Genomic DNA, 18,435 nt, shown 5'->3' with positions numbered 1-18,435 from the left:
CTGTGTTTGCAATGTTGCTATATTGGCTTCTATGGGGTCATAATAAGATTATTAGACATAGAAAGCATTTGGTCAGGATATTGGAAATTTATTTGCATTACTTATGAGTTAAAAAATTATGGTGTACTGTACCATTACTTAGTAGATTATACTGTGCCATCACTGTGTACATTATTCCTGTACTGTGATATCACTGTGAGTATTATCTCTGTACTGTGCCTTCACAGCGTGAAATAGCCCTGTGCTGTGACATCACTCTATACATTATCCCTGTACTGTGACATTACTGTGTACATTATAACTTTACTGTGACATCACAGTAGGAGCATAACTAGTAGAGGCAAGGCCCCATAACAGAGTTCTGATCGGACCCCCTTAAAAATTTACAAATGCTCACATATATACACACATTTATATATCTGTATACATAAACATACAGTTCTTCACTCACATTATATACACTCACACACAAACATATGTACACATAGAGCATATACACATCACATATACATACATACAGTGCCATATACCGCATACAGCATATATACACACACATACAGTATATACTCACTATACACCATATACACATCACAGATACACACACATTTACAACACACATACATCACATATATGTTACATACATATCATACTGTACAATATGCAGCATATTATGTACATAATAATGCACATACTCCATTCTTTAGTGGCAGGTCAGATGACAAGGCCCCCCGAAGCAGTGGGCCCCATTTCAGCTGCTATGGCTGCCACCACTGTAGTTACGGCCCTGCATCACAGCGCGTATTATCTCTGTTCTGTGACATTATTGTGTACAATATCCCTGTACCATGACATTACTGTATACATTACTGTGTATAATCCCTGTACTATGACATCACTGTGTGTATTCTCCCTGTACTGTGCCATTACTGTGTACATTAACGTTTTCTGTGACATCAGCGTGTATTATTTCTGTTCTGTAACATGACTGTGTGCATTATCCTTGTACTGTAGCATCATTCTGTACATTATCCCTTTACTGTGACATCACTGTGTGAATTATGCCTGTTCTGTAACATCACTGTGTGCATTATCTTTCTTTTTCTGGATTCCTTGATTATCTTTGCACTGTGACATCAATGAGATGATGAATCTCCCCCATTGTCTTTTCTGTTCTATGACATCAATAGTGATTAGCTCTGTAGTGTATTATCTCCACAGTGATTGTTTCTGATTATCAATGATTAAGCCTTTTGAAATGTGCTGCTGAAAATGTCATGTTGTAGTAGAAGCCTTATACAAGGTTTAGCTATGTGGCACTATGGTTACTTTGGTTTTGCCCCCGCAGAGAAGACTCCCCATCTCTGACAAGCATCCAATGTGATCATGATGTCTGGAGACATCTGATGAAGTTTTAGCAGTAGTATCTCCATTTCTACTTGTCTGACTGTAAAGTCTGGTAAATGGTGCTGCAGAAGAAAAGAGCACCCAAGCAGAAATACATCTGAATGCACTTAATAGAGGTTGTTCTGAACCCTAAACGAGGACCTGTCACCGCGGAAAACCCACAGAGCAAATGTGCCCCCCATAATCCTCCCCCCAGCCCCTTTCTCCCTAGCCGTTTTTTTAAAAATTTATGTGCAGTAAATGGATTTAAAACGATCCGACCTCTTATTTGATCGTGTATCCGGCACGCTGGTAGTCGATGTTATTCATCAGCGGCTGTGGCTGCGCCGGGCTTATTCACATTGCCGGCCAGTCGTGCCACACTGTCAGCAGCTGTGGCCGAGCCGGGCTTCTTTACAGCGACTTGGAGAGCCGGCAGCGTTGCGATGCTGCCGGCTTCTTCTACAATGTGTCCGCTGGCGGGGGCGTGCGGCGCGGCCTTGTGAATAAGCCCGGCGCAGCCACAGCCGCTGTTAGTGCGGTGCACCGATGCGATGCTGCCGGCTTCTCGTGCAATGTGTCCGCTTAGTAAGAGGTCGGATCATTTTAAATCCATTTACTGCACATAAATTTAAAAAAAAAAAACGGCTAGGGAGAAAGGGGCTGGGGGGAGGATTATTGGGGGCACATTTGCTCTGTGGGTTTTCCGCGGTGACGGGTCCTCTTTAAGACTGCCGTATAAGTTAGATAGAACACTAAAAAGAAAGGAGATATACTGTTGTAGAAGGTCCTTGACCCTGTATTCCCTGGGATAATTATCTGCAGCTTATTCATGAAGCTTGTGCAACATATATGTCTCCTAGCCCAAAGCTAATATTTGTATAGCTGTATACACATTTATCAGGAAAGGTTGTGAAATACCTTACTAGATTGCCACATAAACATTTCTTTTTCATTTAGTACATATGGTAAGTTTGGCTAGGATATCTGAGTGGATATTACATTTACATTGATGTCAAAGGGATTTTACATTGATACATTGAACATTTGTTCTTTACTTTTTTGAGGTTTGATTGGTAGTGTGAACGTAACCGTATATGTTGCATTCTAGTAAAATCTTGTTGTCTTCTGCAGGCTGCTGTGTCAAAGAAAACATGTTGGGATGAGAAGTACACCATGAAATCATGTCATAAAGTATTTTGTGCTCCCTGGCAGAGATGTGTGGATGGGAAGTGTATCTGTAAGCTACCGTATCAATGTCCTCGAAATAAGACCATAGGGGCTTGCAGTGTGGATGGCAGATCCTTTCTGAGCTACTGTCAGCTAAAGAGTGCCGAATGCTCCAACCCTAAATACAGGTTTTTTTCTGAATCTCCATGCAGCGGTGAGAACTTGAAAACTCCCTATTTACTAATAAAGTTTACATAATATAAGAAAGCTAAAGTCAAGGACAGCAACCTAAGTCAAATGGAAAAGAGTATGCCACAGACAAAATCATAATCAAAGAGTAGCCAGAGGTACAAAGTCACAACCAGGTGACAATGTAGTACAAAATTAAGAGTTAAGGTATGTTCAGAAAATAAAGCAGAAGGCAAGCAGCTTAAAGGGAACCTCTCACCAGGGACCTAATTTTCACTAAAGACAGGTTGCAGAAGCCAATTACAGCTGGATTGCAAAGCTGTCTTTCTGCCTTTTTTGTGTATTTCCATTACAATATAATTGTGTGTTTTAACTTATTTTGGACCCTGACATTATTCTGTTCAAAGTCCCAGGTTTGTTTTGGTTTTGCTACATGTAAAAAAAAACATGTGACTTGTCTGTGCTGCTTACTCACTCCTCAGCTCTCAGCCCCCACCTTTGTGCTCCTGTATAACTCCTCCCTCCTGCTCCTTCAGTCACACAGGGACAGAGCTCACAGCGTGGTGAGCTGCCATCAGTGGGAGAGGGAGAAGCTGTACAAGGAAAGGTAAAACACACAATTATATTTTAATGCAAATGCACAGAAAAGACATCTTTGCAATCCAGCTGTAATGGGCTTCTGCAACCTGTCTTTAGTGAAAATTAGGTCCCTAATATATATTTATGGCTGTGAGGGCTTTAAAAATAAGGACTTATACTTATCTCTTTCCCTGTTCTCCTACTGTTCTGCCCATCACTGCCAGCTTCTGTTTGTATACAGAGGCTGAGGTGATGCGTGTCTACAGTCACGCTCCTGCTACTGCATGAGTTGCAGTGCCGTAGCAGGAAAGGGATTGTAGACGCACGTGACCACTAGCTTCTGAATGCAAACATAAGCTGTAGATGCATGTCACCTCTGGCCTCTATATACAAAAAAAAGCCAGCAGTGATGGGTGGCACCATAAAAGAACAGGAGTGGGCAGAAAGGCTGAGTTGTTTTTTTTTTTTTTTAAATTAAGCTATACATATAAAAAAAAAAATCATACTCCTCGCCAACCCCTTTAAATTCAGGCAGAATTAACGCATTAAAGTAGGTAAATCAAACAACTGGGATAGAAATGGCTCACCCCCAACATCTCAGCCGAGGACTGGAAAGAGAAAACTTGACAAATAGTTTTTCAAGAACAGTTTTCATTGACTACATAAAACTCCGTAACTCAAATTAACAACAGTTAAAGGGAACATGTCATCAAAAATGGGCCTAATAAAGTACCAGTATGTTGGCAAGCAGTTGAACAGCTTCTAGATGTTGTTTCTTTCATGGCCCAGTGTGGTGCATAATCCAGGAAATCCACTTTGAAGGGAGATGTTAATTGGTTGTGTAAAGTTAGGGAGTCACTGAAGTCAAGCTCTCTCTGCCTCTGAACACCTCCTCCCATGTGCTTGACATTATGCACCAGACTTCAGGAGATCTGGTCAATGATGTCCCTGGACGCAGGACCATAATTACAGCTTGACTACAGTGTTATACTATCCACCTCCTTGACTTCATATAAAAAACTATTTACATTTTGATTTAAAGTTAATTTTCTGGATGATGCCACCACACCAGGCCATGAAAGAAACATCATCTAGAAGCTGTCTCGCTGCTTGACAATAGACTGGTAGTGGTGTGATGACAGGTTTCCTTTAAAGAGAGTCATAATCACCATGAATGCAGCCAATAGAGTAGAGTAACTTTCAAGAAATGTGGTAGGCTTAGGATAATTTATACATTTAATGTTCATTATCAGCTTAACCTATGATTTCTTCTTGTCTTAGGTAAATTTGAAATGTTTTTGAAAAATATAACTGGTGGTCCAGAAAGCAAAGAAGGCATTGTAAAAATAAAATTACCCAAACACAATAAAGAATTCTTTGTTTGTTCTGAGAAGTGGACTATCACAGAAGCCAATATTGCATGTCAACAACTTCAATTTCCCAAGTAAGTTACAACACAAGGTTTCACCTTTTTTTCTATTAGTGATTTACATTTTTCCCCTATGGTTCCGCCATCTTACTACCTATCGCTTTTACTAGTTCACCTGCACTGTTCCTTTTAACAATCTATTAAAACTATACCATTAACTTGAATCCTTTCCCTAAATTTCTTGCATGGCATGCGTTGTTGTTATTTATTATATTTTATATATTTCCTTAAAGGGTTTGTCCACTTTCAGCAAATAATTGATATTTGTGAAATGAAAAGTTATACAATATTCCAATACACTTTTTGTATCAATTCCTCAAAGTTTTGTAGATCACTGCTTGCTGTCCTGCTATAGAAAGATTCTATGTTTACTTCCTGTCCATAGGAATCGGTCCATGGTCTTGTGATGGAAATGCAGGTACATGAGCCGTTATTATCACAGAGAGTAATCTAATGACTCATGCACCTGCGTGTCCATCTCATGAACATGGACAGATTTCTATCCACTAGTAAACATAGAAGCTTTCTATAGGATGACATCAAGCAAAGATCTAGAAAATCGTGAGGAATTGATACAGAAAGTATATTGTATAACTTTTCGTTACACAATCAATGTCATTTATTTGCTGAAAGTGACAACCCCTTTATTAGAATATTAAACATAAGTAGCATTGCCACAATGAGTGTTATTCAGGTAGCAAGCGCTATGCTGTGAGGATAAAGTGCCAACCCCTCCTCTTTATTGGTAGGGGACCTTGCTAGAGCAGATATTATGGCTAATATTTTGCATTCAATGCAAGTCATTCTCTATGCACAATGATGACCATTATTTCAGCTGTTTGGCTGTGTCAGGCACCAGGGGTAGTGGACCCACTGGACATTGGGGACGATGACTTAAGCCGACACCTGGGACCAGAGTCTAGTGGTACCCGAGCCCCCTACAAAGCAGGTTGGACTTCTTGCGGTGTGGTACCACCAGGTCGTTCCACAGGCGCGACTTTGTCCGCAGTGGCGGCCAAGGTGAAGTACAGAGACGTTGAGCAGAATCATAGTCGGGGCCAGGCAGGAGGTCAGGACAGGCAGCACAGGATCAGAGTCGGGGATGAAGCGGAAGGTCAGGGCTGGAGTGTAGTCAGGAACGGAACCAGGGTCACAACAAGACTTCAGAACAGGAGCACAGGGCATCAGGAACAAAGCTTTTTCAAAGGCATTAGGCACAAAGATCTGGCGTGGTGTGCAGGGAGAGGCTGGGTTATAAAAGGATTATGGGAATGGCCAGCGCCAATTAACGTTGCACTGTCCCTTAAATCTTTGGGAGCTGACGCGCATGTGCCCTAGGAGACAGGGCCACGCGCGTACGAACGCCAGAGCAGGAACAGGGACAGGTAAGTCACGCTGGGAGGCAACTGGAGCTCGGAGAGGGGCACGGGTGACCCCGTGACCCTAGGCGTGGGTTGTGGGAGCACCCGTGACAGGCTGCATGGAAAACTTGTGGATATTTACAGTGGCACATTTGTAGCCGAAATGCAAGTGCCTGTTCTAAATTTCCCCCATAAATATTTTGTACATTGCTAAATGTTGGATTTGGTTTGTCAACCTTAATTTGCAAAAATCTATCTAATATATCAATATATAAATTATCAGTACACTTCCTATTTATTTTATGCAGAGGTGCTACCAATGGAGAGTTAAATTACAATATCTTAGAGGAAGATGAAAAGGAAGAGGAGTGTCTCCAGGTGACATGCCGAGGATTTGAGAGCACATTGGCTGAATGTACTATAAAGAAGAGCACAAGTAAAAGGAATGAGCGAGCTGGCGTTTCATGTTATAACAAGACAAGTGGTGTGTATTAAATCCCACAGAGGTGTTACTATCATAAAAGATACAAGTAAACCCTCCCAGTGTATAATTGAGGCCATACAGAAATAGACAATAGTTCAGAATATTTTAGAAAAAAAAATGTATTGATCACAAGTACTTGATGGTCCATAACAAGAAGTACACGTCATATTCGTCAGGCATGGGAAAATGTAGTGCCCAAAAAAACGAATGGTGAAGCAAAGGGAGTCAAGGGAAGATGGGATTCCTGAGTCTTCATGTCACATAAACCAATTAACTACGACAGCAGCTCCACTGAGTGGCACAATGCCAGCATCATGATGTTCTTGACAACATTTAATCATATTTTACTCTATGGTAGTTGATGTTGGATTAAGACTCATTTAAAGGGTTATTCCCATCCGGACATTCACATTTAATTCATTTGCCATATAGATACATTTCTTCCATTACATGTTATTATAAATAAATTATTTGTGTGAAGATAATTTCCCATAAATGTAGCCATGATGTCTCTTAGAAACAAGAGTCAGCTGTCCTTGGAAACGACTACCCCCACATTCTGGCAGCAGCGGTATGCACCACTGAGTCTTGCCTGACCAGCTGGATTCAGTGTTCATTACCACAGGACGGATATGGGACCTGCAGTAACTCCTGGATATTTCATATGTAGAAACAATTTATTTCTTTGAGTAGTCTCTCCAGCAGTGGGGGTCGTATCCAAGGACAACTGTGCTTCATTTCATTTGACCATATGACAGATGTACATTTATTTTAATTACATCCATTTGAAGAAATTTATGCTCGGTCAGATGAACGGTCAATACCCAGATGAGAATATCCCTTTAAGTAAGTTAGTTTTAAGCAATTCAACTTCTTAGACTTTCCAGATTACTTTATTGGTTTATATATCAGTATTGTAAATTGTGTTTTAGAAACCTCCACAAAAGAAGCATTAACAAATGTGCAATTGTTTTATTGCAGAATGTATAGAAGGTCAGTTTTCTTGTGTCAATGGAAAATGCATTTCTCATAATGAAACCTGTAATGGCCAAAATGAATGTGGAGACCTCAGTGATGAACTCTGCTGTACAGGTAACTATGATTTATCAAGTTTAACATTTATATTCTCCTATATTTTGAGACTACAGTTTTCCTTTCTTGTGTCATAGAATTTCACTATTATTATATTTACTGTATTATATCATTTCAGAATGTGTGAACAGTTTTCACTGTAAATCTGATGTATGCATTCCGAGGAGTTATGTGTGCAATGGTGAAGTGGATTGTATCGGTGGAGAAGATGAAGTTGGCTGTGAAAGTAAAATAATACACGGTATTCTTCTTATATTGTACAAAGCAAAAAAATATTGGTCCACAGTCTCCTAAGATATAGGTTCACAAACCTGACACCGTTTTCCATTCATTCCTTAGTTTTTAAGTTTCATAGTTTTTTATTACACATAAGGAAATTCTGTGGGTTTAAGAGCATAAATCCTGGTGACAGGTTCCATTTAAATTATGTAGCTGTAAAAGTGTGTCCGCTTCATAAAAAGAATGCATAGACATAAATTATGCTGACATGAAAACTGTATATTGCAGTTGCTTAACAAAAAAAAAAATAACTGACATAGAACTAATAACAATCCATTTTCTAAAAGAGTTAGTACCGTATTTTTCGGACTATAAGGTGCACAAAAAAATCCTTTGATTCTCTCAGAAATGGTGCGCCTTATAGTCCAGTGCGCCTTATATATGAGCCGTACTTACAGACAACAGCTGCCTTGAACTGTGCACAGGTCTGCTGGTCATTCATCCTTATAATCGCCTTATAATCCAGTGCGCCTTATATATGAACCTAGACGTTTTAGCAGGCATTTATTGATGGTGCGCCTTATAATCTGGTGCGCCTTATAGTCCAAAAAATACGGTAGTTCATCAAATTCTATAGAAGACCTCAGTTCTCCTTCTCTATTGTGCTTACAAACTGAAACTTGGCTTTGTGCAATCACACATTAGGCTTTGGACTATACAATACCTGGTAACCATAGTGCACAATGACATGATGTAAAAGTAGCCAAGAAAACCAGGTCAATTCAAATCCTAATATTGCTTGAATAAATAAAATAACCAGGCGTCAACACACATAGATTAGTACAAAGTGACTATAACTAAGAGCTGTGACTTCAACAATGTTCGAAACAGTTCACAGTGAATTTGGTAATTTAAACAAAGGTTCTTATTACAATGAGATTGAAGAGATTATCAGAGACCCAGGAAGTGCCAAATCTGAGTGTGGATGTCAGGTGAGCATCTCTGTGTTTATTTTTCAGAGGTTTTCTCAGCCGTTTGTGAAAATCGTTTCTCTGCTAGGCAACAGCTGTAAACCAAGGATGTTTACCGTATATACACCGGCTCGAGTATAAAATGAGGCACCTAATTTCACCACACAAAAAAATGAGAAACCGTATGGTCTCAAGTATAAGCCATGGATGGGAATTGCATTGGTCACATCCTTCCCTAGTAATGGAATGCCCATCAGGCTTCCCTCACTATTTAAATGCCCAGCAGCCTCCCCCATTCATTCAAAGCCTTGCAGCAGCCTCCCCCTTCTTATATAAAAAAATTAACTCAGTACTTACCGTAAGTGGACAAATAGTAGAGTACACATTTCACATTGTAAAAGGAGGATCTCCAGCCAGAATGTGACTTTTTTCGCATGCCTTACAAGGGGAACTAAACTAAATACTATTTTCTCTTAATTTTTTGGAACGTCCATCAACAAAATCAGATGATCGGGAAACCAGTGTTGAAGATAATGGTAACTATACTTTTAATTTACATGTTGAAAATGTGTGTTTGTGTGTGTGACTTATATGTCCAGCAGGAACATCACAGGATTTGAATGACCTATCACATACCTTATCCTGTTTGTTTATACAAAAATCCACTGCAACACAGAAGCACAACTTAATTCAACCAATATCTCTATATGATATCTGATATCCATATTATCACTTTATGTAATTGAAGCCACTGTTTTATAATGACTGTCTTTTATTATACAGAGAAAAGCAATGCTGTGGACTATGACATTGATGCTGGTAAGATCACACTTGAATCATTCCACTTAAAGCAAAATATATTGGAATTCTAGGATATATGCTGCCAGGGCTCCCCTCAGCCACAAATTAGTTTATTCACAGGATAAGCTAGTAACCAGGGCCGGTTCTAGACAAAGTGGGGCCCTGGGCAAAACTAAAAGTGGGGCCCCAAAATAAAACTATTTTATGACCAGTCACAGTCAGCAAGAGGCTCCTTTAGTATGGTAAAACAAACTGTAATATGGGAGAATTTTATAGGAGATAAATAAATGATAGGGAGATTTATGGGCAGCATGGTGGCTCCGTGTAGTACTACAGCCTTGCAGCGCTGGTCAACATCTGCAAAGATGTTGTATGTTCTCTCTGTGTCTGCGTGGGTTTCATCCGGGTCCTCCGGTTTCCTCCCACACTCCAAAAAATTACTGGTAGGTTGATTAGACTGTGAGGCCCATTGGGGAGAGGGACCGATATTTTCTGAAAGCAGACACTTGCCCCATTTTCAAAATTGCATCAAAGATTTTATAGACATAGGCACCTTCATGCAATTTTGATTCTAATTGAAACATTTTATTAAAATACTTAAAATTTGACTTTGATGGCAAAAAATTAGATCCAAACAGAAAATGTTTACCTTCACATCTCCTAAATGTAATACATGGACATTTGTAGAGTTCACAAATGTGCCCTATTGATATGTTCACATAAATAAATCCACATAATATCACTAAAACTGTAATAACTAGATATCTGCTTTTCAGCTAGACATTTTTAGACAGTCACAACCTGAAAAATATATCAATAAAACAGAATAAAACAGTAAATGTGCCATAAAACCTATATAATTTTGAAAGCAGACAACCAGGCGATGCATTTGGCAATTAACATTCAAAATGTCCTCTAAAATATGTACAAATCCAGAATACAGTAAGATGTGAGGAGAGCATACATACCCCACACCAATATATTCACCAAAATATGCAGCAAAGGGAACTGCAGAAAATTCACACAGATGTATCATTGTCTGTTCCTTACACAATGGTAACCCAAATAAATAACTATATATCCATAAACCTCTCTAATGAGATAATAAAAGTCACGTTTAGATGTGCGCCATTGTATTAGCTGCACAATAACAGAACCCTCTGCGCTTTATAAGAATGAGAGTGAGAACGTCATAACATAGGTGTAAATAATGGAGGATGATGGGAAATAAAAACTTTATTCCAGGACATGTGTGTGTTTTTGGTGTTACATATAACTTTATGGACATGTTCTGGTCGCGGTGTAGTCACATTAGGCGAAGAGGATTGAATGTTCATCGTATCAGTCAATTTTCCCAACAAAAAATAACTATCACAAAATAAAAGGGAATAAGAGAGAAAGGGCCACATTTATCACTTTTGTGCGCCTAAGTGTAGTAGTTGCGCCTAAATTCTGGTGCACTGTTTTCCAGAATTATCACAAGCTACAACCATCTGTGATAAGTTAATTTCCTGCCTCTTATTAATCACTTTACTTTAACACAGTTTAGGCGCAATTTTGGCGCAGTTTAGGCGCAATGTTAGATTCAGGCACTTACATGTTACAAGCTCCTCTCTGCTTGTCCCACATCCCAGCATGAAGATAACACTCACAGCAGCATCCAGGTGTGTGACACCCAGCACCCAGTGATCTCCTCAGCAGGGGCTTCTCCTGGAGGGGATCCCCCAGTGCTGGTCTCCTGCTGCACCTCTGTAATTCTGCACAGTATCCCCCTCAGATACTGTGCAGAATTAAATGGGGGACACTTGACAGTACTATCTGCAACATTCTGTAACGTTCTCTTCTCTCTTGCTTTGAGCTCAGGATTCTGCAGAATGTTTTGTAAATAGAAGGTGATGAACTGTAAATAGAGTCTGCAGCTCCTGTCTGCAGAGTATCTCATGTCTGTATGATCTGTTCTAGTGTCTGCAGTGTCTGGATGAGCTTTGCTGCTAGAAATGGACTCAGTGCTTTCTTCTCAGTTAACGCCACCTTCGGGCTGGAGTGTTTTTGCGCCCGTTTTTGCGCCTAAATGAAAAGTCGCAAGTGATGAATATCATTAGGCGCAGCAAAACATCTGGATTGCTAGGATAAATGAGGGAAAGCTGGTTATTTTTGCTGCGCAGCTAGTTTGGCGTTTAGTCGCAAAAATGAATGAATGAATGGAAAGGCGCAAAAACAACAGAAAAAAACGATTGATACATGTGGCCCAAAGTGTGTTCTTAGATAGTTCTGCATAGAGAAGGGTTAAAAACATGAATATTAGTTGATATTATCCCTTCTCAAAATGTAGTAACACATAAAGTGAATATTTCCATTATCTGTGAGGTGCAGCAGCTCCTGTGTGCAGCAAATTCTCCCTGTAGACTGATGGCTAAGAATCTGGATTGGGGGGGGGTTAATTTCAGGGGGCTGTATCTCTGGCTCTGTGACACATAGAACCTTACTTCTTTTTTTCCTATGAAAGAAGAGAGTCTACTCTTTTATATGAATCTAAATTTGTGTTTCTAAAATGTAGGAAAACGGAGATATTAACTGTTAAACTGCCGTTGGGAGTGATTTTTATATATAAAAATGGCACCTGATATTCTCACTTTAAACCTGAATATCTCTGGATCCATGGCACCTAGAAACAAAATTCAAGATTCATTTGAAAGAAGAGATTCTCCCCTTTCAGGGGGCCCTGGGCAATTGCCACCTTTGCCTACCCATAGCGCCGGCCCTGCTAGTAACCCCTTTCTGAATCACATAGTACATATACAGCAAATCAGGAAGGTGATTAAAACTCACTGCAGTAAAGTATAATGTTGGCATTACAATGAAACAGGAAATGTGCTGGCACCATAAGCAGTAAATTTCAGCAATAACACTCTGTGGCACAGCTGTGGCACCTGAGATTGGAAATTATTTAACCATAGATCTGATGGAAGGTTCCCAGTTACGTTCTAAACCCTGATCTTTAGGGAGCTCTGTGCATAGTAGCTCCGGCTGTGGAGCGGATGGGGCGCTACTGTGCATGTGCAGTCTGCATAGATATACAGCAGCGTGTGGGGGACGAGCAGGTAGGCAGGGATCGCAGAGGTTACTGGGGCGTGGTCTAGCCTCTCTGCTTCCTGAGGCGAATTATAGAAAGACGCCAATCCCTCCCTTCCTTCCATGGTCAAAGAGTTATCTAATGTGCCTAATTGTAATATTCAATTGGGATACCCCCGGATCACAAAATCGATAGAGAAGCACGCACACATGCTCCCTGCCATATAATGTGCCGTTTGCAGCAATGAAATCCTAAGATGCCCCCTTTTCTGTGGCTCGCTGCTTTTTTTCTGTCTTTCTTTAATAATAGTAATAATAATAATAATTTTTATTAATATAGCGCCAAAGTAAAAAATTCCATTTTGAAAAATATTAAAAATTCAATAAAAAGTGATCAAAAGGTCGTAGAGTCCTTCAAAGGGTAGCATTGAAAATGTCATTAAAAGTCACAAAAATTGATACCACCTACAGCTCCGGAAACCGAAGTATGAAAAAAGTATTAGTGCCAGATTCAATTTTGTAAATGTATGATAACATTATCAAATCTAAATTTGATATCCCCATGATCGCACAGACCCACAGGCTCACAGTAAAAGCCGTAAAATCCAAGCCCACAAGAAAATGGCGCCAATGAATTTTGTCACCAATTTCACTGCATTTGGATTTTTTCCCATTTCCCAGTACACGGCATGGAATATTAAATACTGTCACTATGAAGTGCATTTTTTACACAGAAAACAAGTCCTCACACAGCTCTTTACATGGAAAAATAACAAAGTTAGAAAGGTGGGAAGTGAGAAATGGAAATGCAAAAACAAAAAAGGGCCTGTTCGTTAAGGGGTTAATGTAATTTCCACAGCAAAGCTCCCCTTGATTAAAATGCCCACAAGAGAGCCCCCCTTGCTAATGAAATGTTCCCTGGGGAACTGCCCTTTAATGAAATGTCCACAGCAGAGCCCCCCTTTAACATGTCCACTGCAGAGCTCCCCTTTAAAGGGGTTGTCCGAGTTCTGAAAAAAAACTAAGGGTGGCCGGGAGGGCGCTGCTTAAAAAAATAAAGTCCTACTTAACTTCCGGTGCCCTCCGGTATCCAGCGCTGCTGTCGCTCCGGGCGGCATGTAAACAAACATGGCTGCCGGAGCACCGCTTTCGGCCGGACCCGACAACCTTCCGGCCCGCATTCACAATGCTGTGAATAGGGACCGGTAGGCGTGCCCGGCGGCGGCCGGCCGGAAGCTGAATCCAGCGCAGCTCCGGCGGCAATGTTTGTTTACATGGCGCCCGGAGTGACAGCAACACTGGATACCGGAGGGCACCGGAAGGTAAGTAGGACTTTATTTTTTTAAGCAGCGCCCTCCCGGCCACCCTTAGTTTTTTTTCAGAACTCGGACAACCCCTTTAATGTAATGTCCGCACTAAAACCCCTATTTATGAAATGATAAAAAAACATCAGAGCCTGCCTCCCTAATGAAATGCCCACAGCAGAACCCCACTTTAATAAATTGTCCACTGCAGAGCCTCCCTTTAATGAAATGTCTACAGCTGAGCTCCCCTTTAATGAAATGTCCATAGCAGAGCCCCCCTTTAATTTAATGTCCACTGCATAACCACCTTTTAAAGGAAACCTACCACTTGAAGTGGCAGGTTTCAGAAGAAAATACCGAGCACCCGCTCAGGGTGAGCTGGTGCCGGAGCTTATTTGTGTTAGTGTTTTAAACCGCTGTATCGCGGTTTAAAACACTTTTTAAACTTTATAGCCGGCGCAGGGAGGTACGCGCTCAGCGCTCTCCATGCGCGCGGCTCTCCTTCACTTCCTATGTAGCCGCGCTTGGGAATCTCAATAGGTAGATTTCTGATGGTAGGTTTCCTTTAAATTCCCTCAGTGGACCATGCCTTTGGCATAGTTCTGAGTTACTAAATATGACAAAACAAATCGGTGCCAAGTCCAGGCAGTGCATACGTGATGTGTCTCTAGAAGCTATAGTATATTGGGCAACATTGTACTTGATGACAGCGTAACAACAGTGCACAATAATATGGCTAAAAACAACAAGGAAAGCTTAGTCATTGCATATCACATGCTGCCAATCAAATGCTTCACTAATCTACATGGAAATACATAGAAGTTTAAAGCTCTCCTTCTTGCTGTAAGACATCCAAATAAAAGTTTTGTCAGGTAGATTATCATCTTTGTACTTCTCAACAGTTTACTGTGGGTTAGGAAATGATATATTCAGCATATACATTGCAGTGTCCCAGTTATATGCAGTGTATGTTTGTCTTTAACAAACACAATTGTAGCAGTCATCAGTGAAAAAAAAACAGAATAAAGCTGTGTCTATTTCCAACATATGTTAAAAACATATATTTTTACATATTATTAGCCATAATACCATATCTATAATACCATATCTATTTCACAATATGTGTTGGGAATCATTTTTTCTTATGTAAGTACACACTTCAGACATAGCTGATAAACAAGGGGCCTGTGTAGAGCCGACACAGTGATCATATAAGCCAAGGCTTTATAGGTTCTTGTAAAAACTTTTAGAATCAAATCAGACAGGGACTTACAAAACACAAAAAGTTAATAGGAACTCAACTGTTATATATAATTAAAATAGGTGTGTTGTTTCTGCATTTTTTATTCACATGATCTCAAGTCCATACCAGAGGCAGCTAGAAGCAGCTAATCGGTGGGGTATGGGACCCAAACTGAGCTGATATTCATGACATATTCTATCGATAGGCCGGTCAATTTATATAAGCCAGAAAACTAATTTAAGAAAAGGGGAACTATATGGAACTGGGCTATTCACATGGACTAAACAGAACAATGTATTATATGTATGACTATTTATTGTTTATTGTTTTCTTTAGTAAATGTATATATTGTATCCTAAAGAGAGAAGACTCATAAAGGAAAGTATCTCTAAGCTTACCTGTGGAGTGTCTAAAGAGCACACAAGAGTGAAGAGAATCATTGGAGGACATAAAGCTGAAAAGGTACAACTTCCTTATATAATATGTGAAAGTGATTGCAAATCTTTTTTTTTTGGCATGGAAAAAGGGCACTCCAATGATTGTATAATAAAAACCGAATTTTATTTCTTATTTTATTCCTGTTACATACAGAAGCTGAAAACCATAGGGCTCTAATACTCCTTACAGCTGAGAATTTGGTACAAATCTACTACAAATCTAATCTTGGTAATGCTCTGTGAAAACACCAGAAGTAATAGCGTGCTTCAATACAGCTTACTTACCAAACCTATCACCCTCCAACACTGACAGCTCAGTGGTAGTCCAGCCACTGGGACTCATCATGTGCACTGACCTGTCCACTTCCCCCTGGTCTAAATGAATTGGTGGTCTAGAATACCCAGTGCCACACCCGCTCTGACCAGCTACTAATAACCAAACCTATAGATTGGTTCCATGTATAGGTACCATGTAAACATTTCTTACATTTCATGTCCCTTCTTCCCCTGCCTGCCCCCTCCTTTGTTAGGTGCACCACCCTGCCCATTACCTAATTTTTACAGATACAATTTGTACCCACTGCACACATAAAAGTTACATACATATTAAGGGGGCATTCACATTGCCGTTGCTAGCAGTACCGTAGCACAGAGGGCACGCGGAAGCGCCAGGGAGAGGAGGAGAAGTTGAGCGCTGCTCACCCCCGACCCTCTCCATAGGAATACACAGCGCACGGCGCCGTATTCCGTAGAAAGATAGGACATGTCCTACCTTTGTACGGGCTACGGAACAGTACGGTGCATATAATTATGTAGCTATTACACCCATATAAAACTTACATATATTTACAGTACTGAGCAAATGTTTGGACACACCTTCTCATTCAAAGAGTTTTCTGTGAGAGTTTTTCATGACTATAAAATTGTAGATTCACACTGAAGGCATCAAAACTATGAATTACCACATGTGGAATTATATATTTTTGGTCTGTACTGTACATGATGTATGAAGGTTTGACTTAGGTAGGCAGTTCCCTCTGTTTTGCATGTAGTGTAAACCTTGCCCCCGGACATGCAGTCCCATGTAATGTAACCCCCCCCCCCCCTGCCATGCAGTCCCATGTAACATATGGCTCACCCCCAGACATGCAGTCCCATATAACATAAACCTAACCCTCCAGTCATCCAATCCATGTAACATAAACCTTACCCTCCCAGACATACAGTCCCATGCAATATAAACCTCATGCAACCTCAGCCCTTACCAGACACACAGTCCCATGTAACATACATATCTTGTAGTAGTTCATCTGACCTCATTTCACACATCACATCCATTCCTGTCAGGCCCCGTTACCTCGATACAAATATACACACACTACCCTTGTGTTCTCTCTCTCCCCCACAACTTGTAGACAGGCGTTATACGCTCTTCTACTTACTGCACTGTGTAGAGACAGTGTAGAAAGTCACACCCTTTTACTGAAGGCTCCACCCATTCCCATGACATCACACCCACTAGGAGCAACTCCATTCTAGACGCTACCCGGCAATAACCAGTGCGCTGAATGTCACACGAGGAGGCCGCAGCTTGCCCGCATGTGTTCTGTTCGCTAATCGTGGGTGCAGTGTATAAGTGCTGCACACAGCAGAGCTGCGGGCCTTTCTCTACCAGTGAGCCCGGTCATGGTCTGCGATCGTTATGCCCCTGTGTACAAAGCCTATTTACGGTTTTGTTTCTTTTTAGTGGCTTAATACTGATACCTACCTAATTAAACCAGTAAGAGCTAAATGAAATCATAATTTTATCATGACATGTTACCTTAACGTTTATGCTGGAGGACATAAGATTGCTCAGTGACCTGCGTTACATCAGCATCTGTAATCAGAAAAGGAGATCTTGTTTTGTGTGTTACTATTTTCAGTCCATAAGTTTACTTGCAATACTGCTGCAATACTATATAGTAATTCCATGAATGTTGTTTTCTAATTTCAGAATCAGTTTCCATGGCAAGTGGCCATAAAGGATGGGACCAAAATCAACTGTGGGGGAATTTATATAGGTGGCTGCTGGGTACTGACAGCTGCTCACTGTGTCAGGTGCAATATTTTATATAAATTTCATTTCTGACTACATTTTGTTTTTTAACTAAATGATGGGTATGAAAGTCTGTGGTGATTTATTCATCTTCACCAAAGTTAAAGGAGTTTTTTCGAGAACTGAAAAGTAAAGTCAGGGGATATTGTGAAATAAATTTTATTCACCTGTTCCCCCACACATCATAAGAGTGGGAGTCAGTTGTAACCCAAATAAATAGAGCAAACACCCTAAGCTTACACCCATTCGCTATTTAAGTGCAGCAGTAAAAGGCGACATGATGTAATGGGGGCACAGATCAGTAGCGAGACCTTTACCAAGGATCCCATGGCTGCCACAGCAGGAGACAAGGGGGCATATTTATCATACCCATTTTCGCTGTGGGATACATTAGAAGGCTTGGGGTATTCTATGCCTGGCCTAGAATAAACGCAGCCTCCGACTTTTCACATCTGAAAAGTAGTCGCCAGCAGCGACCCACTCCCGGCAGCGCCCTCTATTCGAATAGAGATCATATAGTCCAAAAAGTGTTAGCCTGTCCCACAAAAGAATTACACCTTCCACAACTCCATACACTATAGTATGAAAAGGTTATTGGTGTCA

At 40.6% G+C, this 18,435-nt stretch overlaps 1 protein-coding gene across 2 annotated transcripts in view; it reads left to right on the top strand.

Annotated features, from left to right (window-relative positions):
- The window catches only part of CFI (complement factor I), a 40,354-nt gene that overhangs the window by 1,576 nt on the left and 20,343 nt on the right, over positions 1–18,435 (top strand). The window contains exons 2-10 of one of the 2 annotated variants that reach the window (XM_072119304.1): positions 2,518–2,767; positions 4,603–4,765; positions 6,420–6,595; positions 7,577–7,687; positions 7,806–7,913; positions 9,384–9,413; positions 9,661–9,696; positions 15,659–15,759; positions 17,731–17,834. In XM_072119304.1, the coding sequence (XP_071975405.1) occupies positions 2,518–2,767; positions 4,603–4,765; positions 6,420–6,595; positions 7,577–7,687; positions 7,806–7,913; positions 9,384–9,413; positions 9,661–9,696; positions 15,659–15,759; positions 17,731–17,834 (1,079 nt within the window). Of the gene's footprint in view, positions 1–2,517; positions 2,768–4,602; positions 4,766–6,419; positions 6,596–7,576; positions 7,688–7,805; positions 7,929–9,383; positions 9,414–9,660; positions 9,697–15,658; positions 15,760–17,730; positions 17,835–18,435 lie in introns of both variants that reach the window. The other variant, XM_072119303.1, reaches the window with a different exon arrangement.

Source organism: Engystomops pustulosus, chromosome 1 (assembly GCF_040894005.1).
Source record: "Engystomops pustulosus chromosome 1, aEngPut4.maternal, whole genome shotgun sequence".
Taxonomy (NCBI): Eukaryota; Metazoa; Chordata; class Amphibia; order Anura; family Leptodactylidae; genus Engystomops; species Engystomops pustulosus.
This window is presented reverse-complemented; position numbering and strand designations above follow the sequence as displayed.